Source organism: Carlito syrichta, unplaced genomic scaffold (assembly GCF_000164805.1).
Source record: "Carlito syrichta isolate Samal-C Ts95f unplaced genomic scaffold, Tarsius_syrichta-2.0.1 Scaffold315374, whole genome shotgun sequence".
In the NCBI taxonomy this organism is placed as follows: domain Eukaryota; kingdom Metazoa; phylum Chordata; class Mammalia; order Primates; family Tarsiidae; genus Carlito; species Carlito syrichta.
The window spans coordinates 1,268,763-1,289,263 of record NW_007259470.1 but is presented as its reverse complement, the minus strand read 5'-3'; the positions used below and the strand labels follow the sequence as shown (position 1 = coordinate 1,289,263).

The window sequence follows — 20,501 nt, the reverse complement described above, 5'->3', positions numbered from 1 at the left end:
GTGGCACGTTCAAGGCCACCGCAGCCTCGACCTGCTGGGCTTAGGCGATCCTTCTGCTTCAGCCTTCCAAGTAGCTGGAACTACAAGAATGTGCCACCATGCCTGGCTAATTTTTTGATTTATTGGAAAGATGAGGTTTGCCAAGTTGCCCAGGCTGGTCTCCGATCTGTGGGCTCAGGCAATCCTCTCACCTCCGCCTCCCTAAGTGCTGGGATTATAGGCGTGAGCCACCGCCCCAGCCTCCTTCCAGGTATTTGATTAAAAATTATTAGAAGCAAAATTTGAACATAAGCCTACCACTATGGAGGCACTCACAGAGGTACTAATGGGAAGATAAGTTTAGAGCTGCAGTGTTCTTAGGAGCCATCATTTTATACACATGGAAACTGAGGCCTAGGAAGACCACATCCCTTGCCAAGATCACATGTGTCTGAACTGGAACCCTAGACTCTTGACTCCTAGACCATCACTCTTTCTCTACCGCTCATTACCTTTGATTGAAATATTGTATGTATGCTCACAACATGTGCACTTTAAAAAGTAGTCCATACACTCCTATATATTCTTATCTCGTTTTTGCATGAAAAGCTGAAACCCGAAGATGCTAAGTGGCTTTCATAAGGCTTCTCCCTAACAGAAGTAGAACTAGTATCTCTTGAGTTATTCCCAGGCAGGAGGCTCCGCCCAGTAGGCCAGTCTTCTTTGTCCACGCATCCAGGACACCACTGATGCAGTTAGACAGGCGAACCCATCATGGCAGAGATTTCTGGGAAGCTCATCTGTTCAAGAAACATGTATTGAGTATTGATTGTATTAGGGTGGGCATGATTCCTGAATCAGGAAATACAATGAGAAATATAAATTGGGTTGATGGCCTCCTGAGTGTTGGTGAGCTTTAAATCCAGTATATGTTTACACGGACGGGGGGGAGCAGTGGACATGGGGGTGTGTGTGGGTGGTGGTGAGATAAGACATACTATAGAGTGAAAGTTCCTTGAGAGCAGACCTGGCTGATTCAACAGTGGACACCAGAGTATGTCACATGGTGCCCAAAGCATAGTAGGCTGAGTGAGGCCAGGAATAAGTGACTGACCAAAGAGACAAGGCAGTGACAACGGTGACATACAGTACAGTTCTGAGCACAGAATACTCAGTTATCCAAACTCATTTCCTTGTCTGTCTATCCTTCACACTAGCTAGAATGTGGGCTCTTTAGGGTGAAGTTGTTTTGATTGTTTATTTTCTGAATTTCCAGCACATATCAGCGTGCCAGCTGGGTTAGCATTCAGGCAGCTCTTACTTCTGCTACGAGGTTAAAATGTAAGAGGAAAGCTTCCCCAGCATGGTAAGTTTTAAACGAGTCTTGCAAGGTGAGATGGAACTTGGGTGGTGTCTGCCAGAAATAGACAGCTGGGTTTGATCATGTCTAAGGAAGTCTCTGTTTTGAACCAGATATTCTGAAGTCCCTGCTCATGAGGATATGCACATGTGATTGTGGAAACGTGGAATGTATCTGGGGTGGGGACTCATATTAAATCTGCTAGCCTATGGAAGAAATATAAGCGCAGAAAACAGGAAGATAGGGAAAGACTGGTCCCACGGGTCCAACATCCTCTGAAGTGAGGATATTTTGGACTTGCCACATTCTTGGTTAAGAAATGCCAGTCTCCCTTGGGGTTGCGGATATTCCATTTTATCAACATAAATGCTATAGATTAACATGAGTGCCTGTCTCTGTGGCGTGTAAGCAGAGAGATTGAAAGTGTATTTCCTCAATGAGTGTTGAGTGATAGATCATCCGTTTGTCCATTTATTCACTGTATGACTTGTGCATTTATCGGGTGCCTGTATGATGGTGGGTTAGGCTATAAGAGACTCAAAGACTAATTCCCACATGATTATGCCATTGATGACTCATCGGCTCTTTGTGCAAAACTGTCAGGTTCTCCATTCTTGGCCATAACAGTAACAAGTAACCTTTGGAAATTAAAAGGTATGAAACCAAGTCTGGGCAGTTGCAGTGAGAACTCACCTGCAACAGGATCTCAACACCAGCCAGTCAGTATGGACTGCATTTCCAAAGTCACTAGGCATCCTGAAAACCTTTGTGAATTAAGGTAAGTTTTTCATTAATCTATTTTTATTTTATGGTGCAGGAAATTGGTTAAAGCTGTCAGAAAAGCACTATTAAGAATCTTTGCTGGGGAGAACGCTAGGACAATTTCTCAGAGGGGTCACCCCAGGAAAGGGGAGGAATGTCTGTCACAGCCTGATGGGTGGTGTCTCACCATTGATCTTTGGCAAGTTGTACTGGAAAGGATGGTCAGAGTTCCAAAGTGCAATATTATATTTCCAATTAAAATGTAAAAATAAACCTTTTTCATAAAACACATTGGTCTCAGCGCTGGGAAGTGACTACAAAGCCCAGCGTTGATTGAGAAAAGCTGAAAGCAGACACTGTAATTGATAAAGGAGATAAGTCAATCTGTGTCCTTTAGAAAATAATGAGTTCCATTTTTCATCAAAAAGATCTCCTTGTGCCGAAGAAACATACTTTCAATAAATCTACTTAATGGTTTCCCCTCTAATGATATATAACATTGTGCTTTGGATCCCAGCATTGCAGCGTGGGCCCTGCCAGGGACTGCAGGCCACCCATCATTTGCATTGGTAATTCAACCCAAAGAAAAACCCAGCCAGTTCCCTGGAAGTGCTGCTGTTCAGGGGAACATATCTGAAGACCTTCCTGGGCTCTTGGAGCAGGTAGAGGGGACAGGATTTGGAATAAATAACCTACCACTAAACTTGAGAACTTATGCAAATCTCCATTCCCTGGCGCCCACTGCCAGCCACTGCTGTGTTCAGGGATGCAGGGATGTCCTCTGAGGAGGACACCACCGTGTCAGGTGGCTCAAGAGTTAAATGCTTCAGATACTTGGGTCGTGAGAACTGATCAGCTTTGTTTGTTCCCTGAGCTCATCACTCTCCCACAGACCTGACAGCCTTGGTGTAGTTGGATGTCAGCTGTGGGAGTTAGTCAATGTTTATTGCATTGGGTAAACTGAAGATTCACTTCAGTGAACCTGCCTGAAGCAGTCCCTTGCCCCATCTGAGAGCCTAAGCCTCAGGTGGCAAAGGCCTAGCAGAAGAAAGGGCCTGCCTCCTTCAAAGGGCATGATTTAGGGCCCTCTGCGCCCTCTGCCAGGTAGCAGGGCTGTGTTTCCACCCAGTTTACCTTGGTGAGCCCCAACTTTACCAATGTGCTGCTCTTTTCGCAAGGACCCACCTTTATGTAACAAAACCTATTTCCTCCAAGGGCACCCAGCCCTCCCAGTACTGACGGACTTCCCCACATGGGAATCATTAAAAACAACTCTAGAGTTATTTCCTTATGTTGCTGTTTGTTTATTCTCCAGTCGCGTGTGAGTCAGCCAGATCGTGATTTGCGGTGGTTTTGCTTGTGAAATCTTACATAATTATGTTTCTATTGTCATGTGGGTCGAGCAGTTAGACCATATAGTGTTTTCTCATTGCACAACGTTTGCAAATCAATAAGGAGAAAGCCCAAACAATGAGATGACGTTGGCCCATCAGGAGCCCTGCCCAAGTCACCCAGGAGGCAGCTCTGCAGTTTCGAAGATACGGCCTGTCCGTCCTCTAATTCCACTGCTGGGCAGGATGACTAGGCCCGGGTGGGGGCCTTTCGGATGGGTTTCACTGAGGTGGTATTGACAAGACGACGGTGAGAGAATGAAAGAACAACAATAACAACACTTCACACAGAAACTGACCAAATTTTTACTGTATTTGCTCCACGCCGATTCCAACATGCTGGCCCAGAGCGTGGCTGGCTGGAAGCAACTCCAAAAGGCTTTCCCTTGCCAGCCGTGTACATGATTGATTTGGATCCTACCACTGTCCCAAGTCCAGAGGCAATTACTACAAACACTCTTGATGCAAACCGTGAGTGGCCACAACACACGGATGGGGGTGGGCGTGGGTCCCACGACAGAGTGGAAGCCAGGAAAATGAGGTGTGGAGGCAAGACGCCCCCATAATTACTAAGGGGATATGGAGCTCAAAGCCCACGACGGCTTTGTTTTGTTTTGCTTTTTTAAATTTCTGGAGTATATGGAAACTACTTGTTCCTAACATTAGTTCATCTTTTTAATCAAATACCTGACCTGATTTAAAACATGTCTGTTTGCATTCCTCTTTCTGCAGTGCACCTTAATGTTATTCATACTGATATAGGATGAAGATTACAAAGAACTGCCTAAAAAGAGAAACTGTGTGACGCTATATGAAGACAACAACCATCACATTCCACAGCACATCATTGGTTAATTTTTGAACTGTCAAGCATTATTTAAAATGGGAGCGAGAGAGTATAACTGAACACAAGTGCCACGACAAAACAATCATAACAACAGAACCAATCCCCACTTCTCTATTAATCATTTAAAAATTTTAGCTCTGCTTCTAACACTTTTCTTTACTTGTTATTTTAAGCTCCAGTAGCAGGATCAGATTTCTGCTGCCTCTGGGCAAATGAGTTATGATCTGATCTCAAGTTCCAAGGGAAATGCTCAAAGTTTTATTTTTCCCCAGTTGAATAAACAGTACCATGTATATTATCACTTGTGTTAGAATAGTGTTGTCTTCACATAAGACTCAAATAATGGTATTAGTCATTCATTTCCCTGAACACAGACACCCTCATGCGTGCTGACAGGTTTATAAGGATGCGGTGGCAGCCGTGGGTTCTGGGAGCTGCTAGACGGCCGAGTTTGATTTCTTGCAGTCCTGAGCGATGGAGCCCGGGGGTGCCTGGTTATTGTCCGCTTTCTCTCTCAGATGCTTGGCTTGTCTGAAAGATTAATACATTAACAAGAGCTGAAGGTCTGGGGTTGCACATCTTCAGACATGTTTATTAGCAGATGGCACATAGGATTCAAAGGTCACCACAAAAGTGACATTTTAAAGTGAAACAACAATATTTATGTTCAGATAGTCTACTGATGAGATCATGTGGAAATGTTTTTGATTAAATTAGCTTATAAATGGTTGCCAATCTATAGACAACTTAAAATGCCATGTCTGTGTACAAAATGTTTTCTTCTCACGCTCTCACCTTTGAAATATTAATAACCAAATGCCTATTTTTAATTTTTAAATTTTTTCAGTATGCTCATTTAACTGTAGGATCAGCATAAAAACTGTATTTTTTCAGTATGCTCATTTAACTGTAGGATCAGCATAAAAACTGTAGGTTTTTACTGGTTGTGTTTTTTTTTTTTCCAGTCTAAAAACGTTGTCTCCTATGTGTGTTCTGAGATCTCACCTGCCATTATTCCGGCTTTGAAAGAGTTTGAATTCTGCTATGTAAATATAATTGCTTTTTTTTTTTTTTTAAAGTATAAATTAGGTCTCTGGAGAGGCCCCAAATCCAGTCTCTTTGATGAGACCTTCTGTTCAAGTCTCATTTAAAAAAGCTGTGAGCTGAATTTCAAAAATAATTATGATAGCTGCATTTTCGCCTTTGGAGGCCTTGCCATGTTTCTGTGGTAAGGTGTGGTGGTGTTCACAATGTGAAAAACCAAATGCAGCCCAGGGGAGGACACCTCCTCTCAGCTTATTTTTCTGTTTTGCCCACAACTTAGCAGGAATGTGAGTGAGAACTTGTGCCCCTGAAAATGGCTTAGCCAAACAATGCTCAACTGTATCAAGTGAAAAATAATCTTTTGTAAGTTTTGCAAGTCTCCACAGTCAAGAAAACTCACAAACTTTTTCAACAAAGGATTACAATGCAGAAACAATGATCAGTTAGTAGGTTAAAATTTCCATAGACATATTACAGGAGATGACTATGGCCATACATGCAGTTTTTCATTTATTTACATTTAATTGTGTCATGAATAATTTTGAAAGACATTATTGTCTTGATGTTTTACCTTATTATCACCTATGCTTTATCGATTATACAGTTACAAAATTACTAATGTAAGAATACAGACAGGATTTACTCACTTTTCAAGAGAACCTTTTTCAATATTCATTGCCCCGTCAATTGGATCCAGCCCTTGTTCAGAAAATTGTTTCAAGGCACTTAAAGCTGCCTAAAAATTAAAATAAACAAGGAGAGCCATTCACCGACTTTAATGTAATTAAAGATAATTGCAAAAGAAAGCTGAGATATAAAGACTATCATTTTCATTAGTCTAAATAAGTGCTTTTTTTTTTTTGCATTGTGTAGCAAAATTACACTGGAAAGCCTGCATTATCATGGAGCCACGTATATACATGACTCGGAGGACTTTGTCTTTAGGGGCGTTGGGGAAAGAATCTCCGTAACTGTCTTATCCCTTCTCCATCCTTTTGTAAAATCGCGATGTTTTGTCTGCAAATGTAGAAACACCTTGCATAAGCTTAAAATATTTCAATTATGATTTTGGATAATTTCTTCCCGTACTGAAACTTCAGACATGAGGATAACTGAATTTTCCACCTTGAGCGCTTTTTCCAAAGTGAGCATCAAGGTATTGTTCACTTTCATAGACCTTAGCCCCAACCAAGCCACAGAACGTTAGCTAAGGAATGGACAGCAGGCTCTCTGTGGGATGCACACTGAGTGATGCTATGATGAAATCCTGAAAGGAGAGGGAAAGAGACAATCGGGGCTGGTCAGGCTCCGGGGAGGCAGGCCTGGCGGCGGCAGAACCTCCCCAGGTGTTGAGAGGCTCTTGATGCGTGGGAAGCTGAAGGGTGTTAACAGGCTGGCGGAGCCTAACTGGATAGCTGGGAGGCACCAAAAATGCCATGCTGATAAGATCTACATAACTTGTTGACACTCTTGTGCACGTTCCAAATCGTGATTTCTTTGAGTAAGAATTTGGGTCTCTCCTTCCCCTCCCCCACGCCCACCACTGCCAAGCACGATTGATTGGAAGGGCTTTGTTGAGTCTGAGATAGGTGTGAGCAGGGAGGGTTGTTTTAATCTCGGGGCACCCCGCTGGTTCACACTTGGGTCATCTGTATCTTCTCAGCTGCCTCTGAAAAAGAGCTAACTTTTGCAGTTTCCCAAACTTTTATCTGCCAAGGACTTTTGGGTAGCTGACTACATGCATAATTTCTTTTAAATTTCTTTACCCATAATATATTTTGGGGGGTTGATTTTTAAGTTAACAGACTTGTCACGTTTACAGAAAACTTGAGCAGGTTCCCATATGCTCCCTCTTCCTCCTTTCTCCAAACACATTTTCCCCTGTAATAAACATCTTGCATTGGTATGGTGCATTTGTTAAAGCTGATGAGCAAATATTGATAGCAAAGTTAATGACCTTAGTGAACTTTTAGGGCCCACTCTTTGTGTTGCACACTCTATTGGTTTTGACAAAGGCATAATGATATGCAGCCACCATTACAGTATATAAAATAGTTTCATAGCCCTAAAAATCCTATGCTTTTACCCTCTTGCCCATCAATCCTCGATCTTTTTACTGTCTACAGTTTTGCCTTTTCCACAATGTTATGTACTAGTTGGAATCATATAGTATGCAGCCTTTTCAGACTGGCTTTTTTCACTTAGCAGTGTGTTTAAATCTCTTGTCTTTTCATGAGTGAGTTTGATAGCTCATTTCTTTCTTTCTTTTCTTTCCTTTCTTTTTTCTTGAGTCGGGGTCTTACTCTGTTGCTCAGGCTAAAGTGCAGTGGCACAATCACAGCACCACAGTCTCCAACTCCTGGGCTCAAACAATCTCCCTGCATCAGCAGGAAGCAGTAGCTGGGAATATAGGCGCATGCCACTAGACTCAGCTAATTTTTTTTTTTTTGGTAGAGAGATCTTACTATGCTGTCCAGGCTGGTCTCAAAACTCCCGGGCTCAAGTGATCCTCTTGCCTCAACTTCCCAAAGTGCTGGGATTACAGGCATGAGTCACGTATCTGGCCTCATTTCTTTTTATTGCTGAATAACATCCCATGGCATGGATGCACCACAGTTTGCTTATTCTTTCACTTATTGAGGGACTTCATGATTGTTTCCAGTTTTTGATGATTATGAATAAAGTTGCTGTAAACATCCATGTGCAGGATTTAGTGTGTAATCTTTGTAATACTTTTTTTCCTTCTCTTGGTCTTTCTTTTTTTCTTTCTTAATCAGGGTCTCACTCTGTCACCTAGGCTGGAATGTGGTGGCACAATCATGGCTCACCGCAGCCTCAGTCTCCTGGGCTGAGGGGATCCTTCTGCCTCAGTCTCCTGAGTAGTTGGGGACTACAGGCACACACCACCATACCAGGCTAATTTTATTTTATTTTTGTACGGGAGAGGTCTTATTATGTTGCCTAGGCTGGTCTCGAACTCCTGGGTCAAACAATCCTCATACCTTTGCTTCCCAAAGTTCTGGTATTATAGGTGTGAGTCACTGCTTCAGGCCTGCCTGCTAGCTTGCTTTCTTCCTTAATTTATTTTTAAATTACAACTCCTATATCCAACCCAAAGTTCAAATGTGAGCTTTCTTTTGGATCTTGACACTGGAGTCCCTCGTTCAGATGTGTCATCTGAGTGCCCACATGAGTTTGCAGCTCTGGCCTAGGCACCGAGAAGCAGTGGGGAGGCTGTGATCCGGTCTCACCTGTCAGCATTATCTTTTTAAACCCGGAGTCCCGCAGGGAGAAGGTAGTGTTGCCTCCCACAGCTCCAGAGCCTGGTCCATCCTCATGCTACACAACAGCTCGTGTTGGCTGTAGTGGCAAGGAGCACCAACCTCTGTGGGACAGAAGGAGCGTGGCTGTCTCACTGAGGTGCAACTTCTCTGAGGGCAGATGGAAAGCTCATATCACGTCTGCCGTCAGAGAAGGTGTGCCAGCATCAGCAGTGGGAGGAGAGTGTTTTCTTGGTGCTTCTGGAATTACCGCTCAGAACCAATCTGTGGGTTATTCGACCAAACCAGTTTTGTCGTTTTATGGCCCCACCTTATTTTAATGTGTTCATCCTGGCTATTTTCCTTATTCACCAGTCTTGGCATTGTCTAGAGTTTTGTTGCTTTCAAGAATTAAATTCACCCTCAGAAGATTCAGGTTGGAACAATCTTCCCCTCCCTCCTCCCCAAAAAGGAATTTACAGAGGAATTTGACTCTCGTGTAGATTTGATTTGGTGACGCTGAGGGACTTCCAAGTCCTGGAGTGTTGAGGTGGCGATGTTGAGAACAGTCTGGTGGAGGCAGACGTGCTCGTGGGCTTATTCCACCTGGGCCCTGATGTCCCACATCACGTATGTATGGGGACACTAAGAGCCAAGCCCACACACTTGCAGGCTCTAAAGACCGATCCATGCCAGATCTCCTCTCCAGGTAACGCCAACTTCGTGGAGTGGGTGAATGAACTCAGGGTTCTTTGTATATTCAGCAATTTTGAACAATTAATCAGCTATTTTGTTCTGATCCATTAATATGTAAATTGTGGGCAGGAATGCTCATATTTGTCGATTTTTTCCCCGTTGGACTGTTTAAAAATTTATTTTGTTTTGTTGTTGATTATACACTGACAGATTATATTTGTTATATATTGATGGGGTATAAAATGATGTTAGGATTTTAAAATACAATGTAGAATGATTATTAAATCAAGTTAATTGACATATGCATCACCTCAAATATTTAATATTTTCTATGATGACAATACTTGAAATATATTCTCATAGAGATATCGAAATGTACAGTACTCAATTATTAGTTATATTCACTATATTGTACTACAGATGTTAAAAAAAAATTGCTGGGTGCTTTGGCTCACACCGGTAATCCCAGTACTTTGGGAGGCGGAGGTGAGAGGATTGCCTGAGCCCAGGGATTCAAGACCAGCCCGGGCAACTTGGCAAGACTTCATCTCTACAATAAATCAAAAAATTAGTCAGGTGTGGTGGCCCATGCCTATAGCTCCAGCTACTTAGAAGCCTGAGGCAGAAGAGTCGCCTGGGCCCTTTTGAGGCTGCAGTAGCCATGAATGTGCCACTGCACTCCAGCCAGGGAAACAGTGAGACAATGATGAAAAACAAACAAATAAATAAAAATAATTTCTTTTATCTCAGATTCTGTGCCCTTTGGCTATCATCTCTCCACTCCCCTCACCTCCCAGCCTCTGTAACCACCTATTAGTCTCTGCTTCTACGAGTTCACTTGTTTCAGATCCCACATATAAGTGAGAACATGCGGTATTTGTCTTTTTGTATTTGGTTTACTTCATGTACATAATGTTCTCCAATTTTACTCATGTTGTTGCAAATGAGAGAATTTCTTCCTTTTTAAGGCCGACTGGTATTCTGTTGATGGACACTTGGGCTGATCTCATATCTTGGCTACTGTGAACAGCACTACAATGAACATGGGAGTGCAGACACCTCTCTGACATACTGATTTCTGATCTTTCAGGTAAATACCCAGAAGTGGAATTGCTGGATCTATTACAGAAGGCTATCGAGTGCCAGGAAATTTACATTTGCAGTGTGATATTGCTGAATGAGACACCTGAGAGCTCCAGGGCTTCTTGGTTCTGTTTCACTCCAGCAAGGCCAAAACAACCACCAAAACCAAACTTTTGAGAAAACGTAAACTCATGTATAGGCCAATCATAGCCCGTTTTTACTAGTTGCCTTGGGAATACTTGGCTCCTAGTGTGGCCTGAATACCAGGAAGCAAATGACCTGCTTCACCCAGCCCAGATCCAGGGTACCTGCCCTTTCCCTTTCCTCTGAAGAAAGATGCCCAAAGAAGACGAAGGCCAGGGCTCAGGGAGCAGGTTCAGTGTGCTAGTTCTTGCAAAATTTCCTGGACAATTTTATCAACATGCTAGGGAGATCCCCCGTGCCCTGTCAAAATGACTGTCATCACTCAAAGAATGTCCTCCATGCCAAAATGGCGGTGTGTTCCTTCACACGATGCCATGAGTGGATTTTCAGAATTCTTGTGTGGCTGCTTCCCTCCAAAGGTATGCTTAAAGGCTTCCAAGTAACATGCTCTTATCTGGCTGATGAGATCATTCAACCCACATTTTATCGATAATGCTGAATACAATGGCTTATAAGTATGAGAGGACTTCTTTCTAATTCATAAAAGGCGATGATGATGACTTATCTTAACCTCTGTAAACAGTAAAACCTACCATTTGCTGAGCATTGCTGCCACATCATGGGACCAAGCCTTGTCCCTGCATGACTCAGGTGTTATCCCAGCCCTGCAAGGTCGTGCCTATCCACAAGGAAACACAGGCCCAGAGAATTCAGTAACCTACTTGAGGCCACACAGCTAATACATGGCAGAGCAGAGATAAGAACACAACCTACATTCTTTTTTTTTCAGTGTCTATTTTGTTTGTTTCAATAGCTCTAGGGGGTATAAATAGTTTTTGGTTACATGGTTACTTTGTATGATGGCAAAGAAGTCTGGTCTTGAAGTGCCACCTGTGTACACTACATCCAACAAATGATTTTTCATCCCTCCACCCTTTCCCCCTACAACCTAATTCTTGATCACATCTCTGTTTCCTCCAGACATTAAACTGCTTGCATTCAGTCTACCATTTCAGCATAGCTTCTTTCAATATCATTATTTCAAAATCACTCTTACTACTTCTTCCATAGTCATTCTATTAACTACTTTCCATGGTAATTACTTGTGTTAAGCTCATAAAGTTATTTCCAGGCTCTAGAAAAGGGATTGACTGACTTGGGCTCACATAGCTTCTGGTCTGCAGGCCTCTCCCAGTCCTGAGTTGACTTCTGAGGCGTCTCTGGGCACTTCCACAACAACTGCAATTTGGGCTACAACGAATTGACTAATCCTTTTGCCACCTAGAAGCACCCAACCACCACAGACTGGATTCTCCATTTCTTGACATTCTGAGGGTCTTGCTCTCTCAACTTGCCTCTCTTTTCTATTCTTCTGAAAACACTTTCACTTCTGAACTTCCTGTGGTATCTGGCAGGAGGGAGAGACAAATGCCAGGGCTTTGCCGGGCTTGGGGGATACAGGACACTGCAGTGAGAACAGGCACTGGGATGGCAATGGGGAAGGGGACAGAGAACGAGGCGAAGGGTTTGACGGTGGTGTTCTGATGGTGCCGAGCTCAGTGTGTTCAGAAAGCAGGGTGAGCAGGGTCTGCTGACGGGGTGCCCTCTCACACCCTTGGAACAGCTGTCCTCTGATTGGCATGAGCTCCACGGAGGAATCAGGAGCTCTCCTCCCACAGTCCATCACCCCATTTCCCCAGAAAGGACACTTTACAGATTAAAGAATTCCATGGAATGGGATGGGGTCGCTTCTCTTTCCACTGCAACAGGTCCACAACTGGATTATGCGCAATGCCCAAGATAGCCACATCTAGTGAGACCTAATTATATCCTCGGGTCAACGAGCAGAATGAGCGTCAGCTATCATCAGATCAATTATTACAAAGAACAATGTATAACCAAGTGGTCTTACAAACAAATACTGAAATTTAATGGGACTCAAAAATCTTTTACCACACACCTCCAAATCTGTCCAGAAATGTAAAATCAACAGAATCCTCATAAGGAAGCTACTTCAACGGAATCAATTGTTAACTTGATAGAGATCAGTTGCTTTAAAAATTCAAAATACATTATGACCATGCTACATGATATCAAAAGACACTTTGGAGTGTGGGAAAAATCAAATAACCTTCATTTGGGAAGACATACTTGAAGCGGGCTTATGAAGCAGGTTCAAAACTCTATTTACTGAGACGGCAAACAGATAACAAGATGTTCAGGTCTTCCTGGCTGCAGGACCCCTTTCATCGCGGGCAATTTGGTACGTGATAAATGTAAACGAATCTTGGGGAGTCGTGGGAAGGAGGCAAATCTGGGTTCCTTAATGAGGAACATTCTGAGTGATGCTTGAACCCGAGTTATGTAACTTCCCACACACTGTGGAGCAGAGAATTTCAAAGATACACTAACATAAGTACCCAGAACTCCCCATAAGTCTTTGGTCATAAACAAATGGACAACTAACTGAATGATTTCATTTCTAAGGTCAGAAAATGTTTTCCTAGCAAATCAAAACAAACACACTCAGCATCCACTTGTATGTTACCACAGCCTACCAACCGGAATCTTAAACTTGAGCTCTAGGACAATTAGTGTGTTCTGGGATCTTTAAAAAAGAAAAGAAAAGGTTTATCTAAGGCGATACATGTAGCTACATTTGAAAGGAGAACAATTAAAGAAGTATTTTAAGAAGTGGATAACATTTCCCTTCCTTATTCTGTCTTTTCAGTCGGACACTTACATCCATTTGCATGTGTGTGCTTGTGAGTCCCTTAGAGGAAAGCATCTGCATAGATACCTGGAAATATTTTTGTCCCCCAAAGATTTTACAACTGTTTTGTGAGTAAAGCCCCACAGGTTCTAGAACAGATGTCGCTACCATTTCACGTATCGTTTGTTTTGTATGTAGTGATAGCAATGCCATAAACATGATGCCAATAAGATGCTGCTCGTGCCTATTTGTTGGTCTTGGTTTGCACGTGTGTGTGTGTGTGTGTGTGTGTGTGTGTGTGTGTGTGTGTCTGTGTGTCCACAGAATGGAGGTATTTCCAATCACTTCTATAATTTCTAACTTTCCTTTTGTCAATTAACAATTTGCAAATAGTGTTGAAATCAACGCCCATTCCCCCTGCGTCCTTCTCAGGAGTAAACAGTTTGTGATGACAAGGCAGCATTAGGGCCATCTTCTGAAAGAAAGCAGCAGTCTTCATTAGCGAAATGTGGATTTTTAACTCATCCCCTTACGACACGCAGTTCATGTGGAGTCTTTGAAAACGATGCCCAATGCATGTTTTTATTTCCTTTTTTCCATTTCACACTTTCCCCACTGGCTTCATATCCTGATTCCCCGAAATAGACAGGCTGTTCCCATTAAAGTCAATGGTAACCATACACGTCTGAATGTGGCCTTCATTTTTTAAGTCCTCAAGGTTTGTTTTGTTTTGCCTGCTCTCCCTACAGTGACTGCTCATGTTAAAATCTTTCTGGGAGCAGATTTAACTGCTAGATTCACCTCAGAATGTATACAGTAGTCATATACAAGGTAGGACCCCCCCAAACCCAGAATTTATCTACTAAAAATTGTGTACTTATTCCGACATGTTTAAACTTCAGTCACCTTCAAAGTACTCTCCGTTTGATGCAATACATCTATTGAGATACTTTTTCCACTGCTCAGTTTTTGAACTAATCTATTTTGAGGCTTTTTAGTGCTTCTGCTGTTTTTTGTTTCACTTCTTTCACATAGACAAACATTTCCCTTTGAGGACTGTGGTGTGGGCAAGTGCGTTCATAAATCACCTATCATGAAACAGGAAAACACATTGAAAGAATCTCCCAAAAAAATTCACTCGAGTTGTGTAACACAGTGTCTCACAACAGTGCTAGCTTGTACACTGATGCTGATGGGATGAGTTCCTAGAACACCCACCTAGTGGGGAAAGCCTGTACTACAAGGGGCCTGTCCTCAAAAAAAAAAAAATTTTATTTTTTGGGGGGGGTCCCCTCTCACAAGCAGTTAATTAACTCAGTCTCCTTTGATGAGGAAATGATAGGCTTCAAATGCAGACACAGTCATCTGCAGTTGAGAATTCCTCTAATTTCTAATCCTATCAATCTCTGATACTGACTCTCTCTCTCTATATATATATATTTTTGAGTTGGAGTCTCACTCTGTCGCCCAGACTGGAGTGCAGTGGCCGCTCCTGGACACCGCAGCCTCGATCTGCTGGGCTCCGGCGATCCTTCCGCTTCAGCCTTCCGAGTAGCCGGAATTACAGGCATGCGCTACCACACCTGGCTGATTTTTTGATTTATTGTAGAGATGAGGTCTCGCTGCCCAGGCGGGTCTCGAACCCGCGGGCTCAGGCAATCCACTCACCTCAGCCTCCCAAAGGTGCAGGATTACAGGCTGAGCCACCGAGCCCGGCTGTTACTGACTATATTAAACTATTTATTTATTTATTGAGTTGGAGTCTCACTCTGTCACCCAGGTTGGAGTGCAGTGGCACACTCCTGGCCACCACAGCCTTGACCTGCTGGGCTCGGGTGATCCTTTCGCCTCAGCCTTCCAAGTGACTGGAACTACAGGCACGCACCACCACGCCTGGCTAATTTTTTTATTTATTGTAGAGATGAGGTCTAGCCAAGTTGCCCAGACTGGTCTTGAATCCATGGGTTCAGGCACTCCTCTCACCTTGGCCTCCCAAAGTGCTGGGATTATAGGCACGAGCCACCACGCCCGGCCTTAAATCATTTAAATAAATGAAAATCCAGAAGCTTCTTCAATGAAATTAAAGGTTTATTGCCCAAAGAATGTGAATTTTAACGTTTCTAAGTTAGGCTTTTCCTGCTTTGAAAGATCTATAATTCAATACCATTGTCCCTCTTTATATAAAATAAGAGAAACCAAAAAGATACTTATATTTCTAAACTTTATCACATTACAATAGGCTCTTAATTCTATTACATTTCAGATGAATCAATGATATAACTTTTTTTAAACAATGAGAAAAGGATTATACTGAGTTTTAATTAACCCACTTGCTGCTCCGCTAGTTTCTAATAATTTCATAATTTCCAGCCATGCTTCTACAATCCTATTAGTGTGGGTAATTTCCATAACATTGGCTCTTTATAAAACGACTTACCCTTGGAACAAGGGAACGTCTGCCAGCTAAGGTGATGGGTACTCATGAAGAAAAAACAGAGGGGTGGGGTGGTCGGAGAGACATGCAGATTTTAGATAGTCGTCTAAGACAAAGAACAGTGGCTCTAGAATTTGGGGAATTCATACAAAATTGAGCAGTTAGACTATGGTCTTAGCCACCACCTTTATTTCTGCGGTCAGGCTCTCGGGATGGGTGATGGTGTAGCTGCCGGTCATGACAAGGCGGAGCTGAACCTAAAGCAGGGATTAACTGTGCTGAGGAGGGTTTTCCAGGGTTAGAACAAACTTGAGCAGCAGCATCCGTGCTACCATGTCTTCCTCTCTGTGTTCATCCCGTTTCCCCAACTTTTTTTTTTTTTTTAGATTAGAAAATATAGTTTATTTAAGGCAGGTGCAGTGGCTCACATTTATAATCCCAGCACTTTGGGAGGCCAAGGCAAGAGGACTGCCTGAGCCCGTGGGTTCGAGATCAGCCTGGGCAACATGGTGAGCCCTCGGCTTTACAATAAAAAAAAATAAAATAAAAATTAGCCGGGCTTGGTGGCGCATGCCTGTAGTTCCAGCTACTTGGAAGACTGAGGTGGAAGGATTGCCTGAGCCCAGCAGGTTGAGACTGTGGTGGCCATGAGCAGCGAGCCACTGTATTCCAGTTTGGGTGACGGAGTGAGGCTCTGACTCAGAAAAAAAGAAAAGAAGATATAGTTTATCTAAAAGTAAATTAGAGAGAGAGAGAAGATTCACCTCCTCAAGGTGGGAGGGGGGCCAACGCCAGGAAGCATGGTGACAGCCATAGCTTCTCCCCAACTTTTCCAATGCCTGTTTTGTCCTTTATTTTATTTATTTATTTAGTCATCCAGGCTGGAGTGCAGTGGCACAATCACAGCTCACCACAGTCTCGACCTCCTGGGTTCAGGTGATCCTTCCGCCTCAGTCTCCCAAGTAGCTAAGACTACAGGTGTATGCCACCATGCCTGGCTAATTTTTTGATAGTGACAAGGTCTCACTATATTGCCCAGGCTATTCGTGAACTCCTGGTGTCAAGTAACACACTGCCTTGTCCTCCAAAAGTGCTGGGAATACAGACGTGAGCCACGGCACCTGGTCTATTTAACTATTTTTTATTCAACACAAAGGCTCCTTTATCATGGGGCTTACCATAACAGAGTGTCAAGTGCTCAGGATGCTACTGAAATGAGAGTCTATGATGGCACCCTTACTCAGAACCACACTTCCACACCCCGAATCTGTGAATATGTGGCCCCACATGTCGAAAGAGACTTTACACATGAGGTTAAAGTATGCACATTGAGATGGGAAGAATCAGCCTGAATTCTCCAGATGGGTCCACTCTCATCACACAAGTCCTTAAAATCATAGACTCTTCCCTGCCCCTGGTGAGAGAGAAAGGTACACCAAAGAAAGAATGGTCAAAGAGGTGCAATGTTCACGGTTTTGAAGATGGAAGTAGGGGGCTACAAGTCAAGAAATGCAAGTGGCTTCTAGAAACTGAGAAAGAGGAGACACCTTCTCTCCAAGCATCCAAAAAGGAATTGCTAATATCTTGCTTTTAGCCCAGTGAGACCTCTGACTTCTGGCCTGAAGAGCCCTAAGATCATTCATTTGTAAGCCAACTAGGTCTGTGATGATTTGTTAAGGCATCAAGATAAAAACGAGTACACTTTCTGTCACCTGGACAAAGGGAAAGGGCTTAGAATATAGAGTTGTCAGGCCTGGATTAAAATTCTAGCTCTGCCGGGAACAGTGGCTCACACCTGTAATCCCAGCACTTTGGGAGGCAGAGGTGAAAGGAATGCCTGAGCCCAGGGGTTTGAGACCAGCCTGGGAAACTTGGTGAGACCTCATCTCTACAATAAATAAAAAAATTAGCTGGGTGTGGTGATGTGTGCCTGTGGTTTCAGCTACTTGGAAGGCTGAGATGGAAAGATTGCCTGAGTCAACAGATCGAGTCTGCGCTGGCGGTGAGTGTGCCACTGCACTCCGGCCTGGGCAGCAGAGTGAGACTCAAAAAAAAATTCCTGCTCTACTGTCGACCTGCTGTGCATCCTTATGCAAATCACTTTACCTCTCTGAGTCTCTTATATATAATCTGTAAACTGAAGACTACAACACCTACTACGTCAGATTATTTCAGAGGTTAATGCCTTGATCATATGGTGTTTAATAAATGAGGGCTTTTATTACACATCTTTCTCCCCTTTGCTCTCTGGAGCCCAATAGCTAGTTATAAATGTTTTCATATTCCCTTTTTCTCTCCATGTTAATTTAAGTTCATTTTCCTTTATATTTCCATTCATTCCTTCAGCCCATTGCTCATTCCCTGGTCTCCCTAAGAAAACCCTATCATTAAGCCTCTCTCTTAATCAAAAACCATTAATAATTCTCAGCCCTAGACTCACATGCTGTATTTTTAACCTGGCATTCAAGGTCCCCCCTCTATCGCCTGGCCCATTCTGCCTCAAAACATCGACTGCCAGTCTATCACAGCATGTTTCTCAGAGTGTGACGCCCAACCCAGAAGACCAGTCCCCAGCCTCAGGAACAGCTGGCAGATGTCAGCATTGTCAACAAGGTCCTGGCCAGCTGATCTGGAGACATGTCCTCATTTAAGAAACTCATGCTGGGCACGGTGGCTCATGACTGTAATCCCAGCACTTGGGGAGGCTTAGGCAGGAGAGTCCAGGAGTTCGAGACCTCATCTCTTTAAGAAAATAAAAAAAAATTAGTCAAGAGTGGTGGCATGCACCTGTAGTCCCAGCTATGTGGGAGCCTGAGATGGAAGGATCGCCTGAGGCTGCAGTAGCCATGATCATGCCACTGCCCTCTAGCCTGGGTGACAGCGTGAGACCCTGATGAAAGAAAGAAGTAAAGAGAGTAAGAGTGAGAGTGAGAGCGAGAGTGAGAGAAAGAGGAGGAAAAAAGGAGGAAGGGCGGGAAAGAAAGAGAGAAAGAGAGAGAGAAAAAGAAAGAAATAGAGAAAGAGAGAGAGGGAAAGAAGAGGAAGGAAGGAGAGAGAAAGAGAAAGAGAGAAAGGAGGGAGGGGAGGGAGGAAAACAAAGCCTGCTCAGTGGACCTTCTGCCCTGCATGGGTTGGTCTGCCTCCTGTCTGCTGGTGCCACCTGAGCTCTCCTACCTCCACACCTTTGCTCCTGTGTCTGTCCTGCTTCTCAAGGTGGACTGCCCAGACTTCCCGCCTGGCTGTCACCTCAGGATACCTGACAGCACTTGCCATTTGCCTCCCTAAACTGCGAGTTGTCTCCCATGTGTTCACAGCTTCTCTCCCTGGTAGTTGGTCAGCTCTCGGCTGGTGCCAACACATCACTGTTTAAACCCACCACAGTGTGTCTGCAGAACAGCCTTAAGGAAAATTCCTTGATTGATTATCTTATATTCTATAGTTTTTGAGTAGGGGTCTTACTCTGTCACCCGGGCTGAAGTGCAGTGGCACGCTCATAGCTCACTGCGTCCTTGACCTCCTGGGCTCAGGCGATCCTCCCGCCTCAAGCCTCCCAAATGGCTGGGTACTACAGGCGAGCACCAACATGCTGGCTAATTAAAAAAAATTTTTTTTATAGAAACAGGGTCTCGATATGTTTCTCAGGCTGGTCTAGAACTCCTGGGCTCAAGCCATCCTCTCACCTAGGGCATCCTCTCACCTGGGGATCACATGTGAGCCACCATGCCTGGCCTACTTGATGGATGATCCATCCACTTCCACCCAAGGTTCCCCCAGACAGACAGGTGCTCACAGACACGTTTCTTCCTTCTGTTTTCTCTCTAGTCTCAGAGTCAGCATCCTGTCCCTGTTGGCTTTCCCCAAGGCAGGGCATCCTCCGAAGTCTCTCTCATCCTCTTACACACCATCCGTCCCCATCTACAGGCTCTAGGGTAAAAATGCCATGGAATAAACACACTCCCCGAAGCAGGACTGGGTTGTATCTATCCATCTGAGAGAAAGTTCTCCAGCACCATAATTTACCTCCAAGGAGTCTATATAGTAGTTACTGTCTCTTCGCGATGTCAATCACTTGAGATGTCAATCATCTGTCATCTCTGAGCTCTGCCACAAGGGCTTTGCTCTCCCCAGGCCAGTCTGAGGTCTGCAAAGGAGGTGCCTGGAAAACCTTACCTGAGAGGACTCCACAACTGGGGCTTTGCCCAAGACCTTGACTGTAGCACATCCTAAAAGAGAGGGACCAGAGGGGAGCCTCTTCCACCCTAGAAGAGTTTGGATCGGCACAGCAATCATGGCTGAATTCCGATCTGCATTCCCCCCACCTCTCACAGTCCCCACTGCTTAGAAGGTCTGCTGGGGACTTCTGGGTCCTTTGATATTCTGCTCCAGTAAGAACATGAAACATTCCTGCTGAACACGAGCACAGACAGCTCTATTTAGAAAGTATGTTTTGGTTTGAGTGTGTGATTTTTATTTTTTATTTTTTTGAGTTGGAATCTCTCTCTGTCACCCAGGCTGGAGTACAGTGGCATGCTGCTCATGGCCATCACAGCCTCGACCTGCTGAGCTCCAGCGATCCTTCCGCCTCAGCCTTCCAAGTAGCTGGAACTACAGGCATGCGGCACCACGACCAACTAATGTTTTGATTTATTGTAGCGATGAGGTCTCACCATTTTGCTCAGGTCTCACCATTTATTGTAGCGATGAGGTCTCACCTATGGGCTCAGGCAATCTTCTCACCTCAGCCTCCCAAAGTGCTGGGATTATAGGCATGAGCCACCGTGCCCACCC

The 20,501-nt window shown here is 44.0% G+C and overlaps 1 protein-coding gene across 1 annotated transcript in view; it reads right to left on the bottom strand.

The window, feature by feature from the left end:
* Positions 1-3,774: 3,774 nt before the first annotated feature.
* Positions 3,775-20,501, bottom strand: part of LOC103275237 (double-stranded RNA-binding protein Staufen homolog 2) — a gene marked incomplete at its 5' end in the record, with an annotated part of 189,625 nt that continues 172,898 nt past the window's right edge. The window contains 2 exons of the mRNA XM_021706243.1: positions 3,775-4,870; positions 6,031-6,119. Of these exons, the coding sequence (XP_021561918.1) occupies positions 4,777-4,870; positions 6,031-6,119 (183 nt within the window). The remainder of the gene's footprint in view (positions 4,871-6,030; positions 6,120-20,501) is intronic.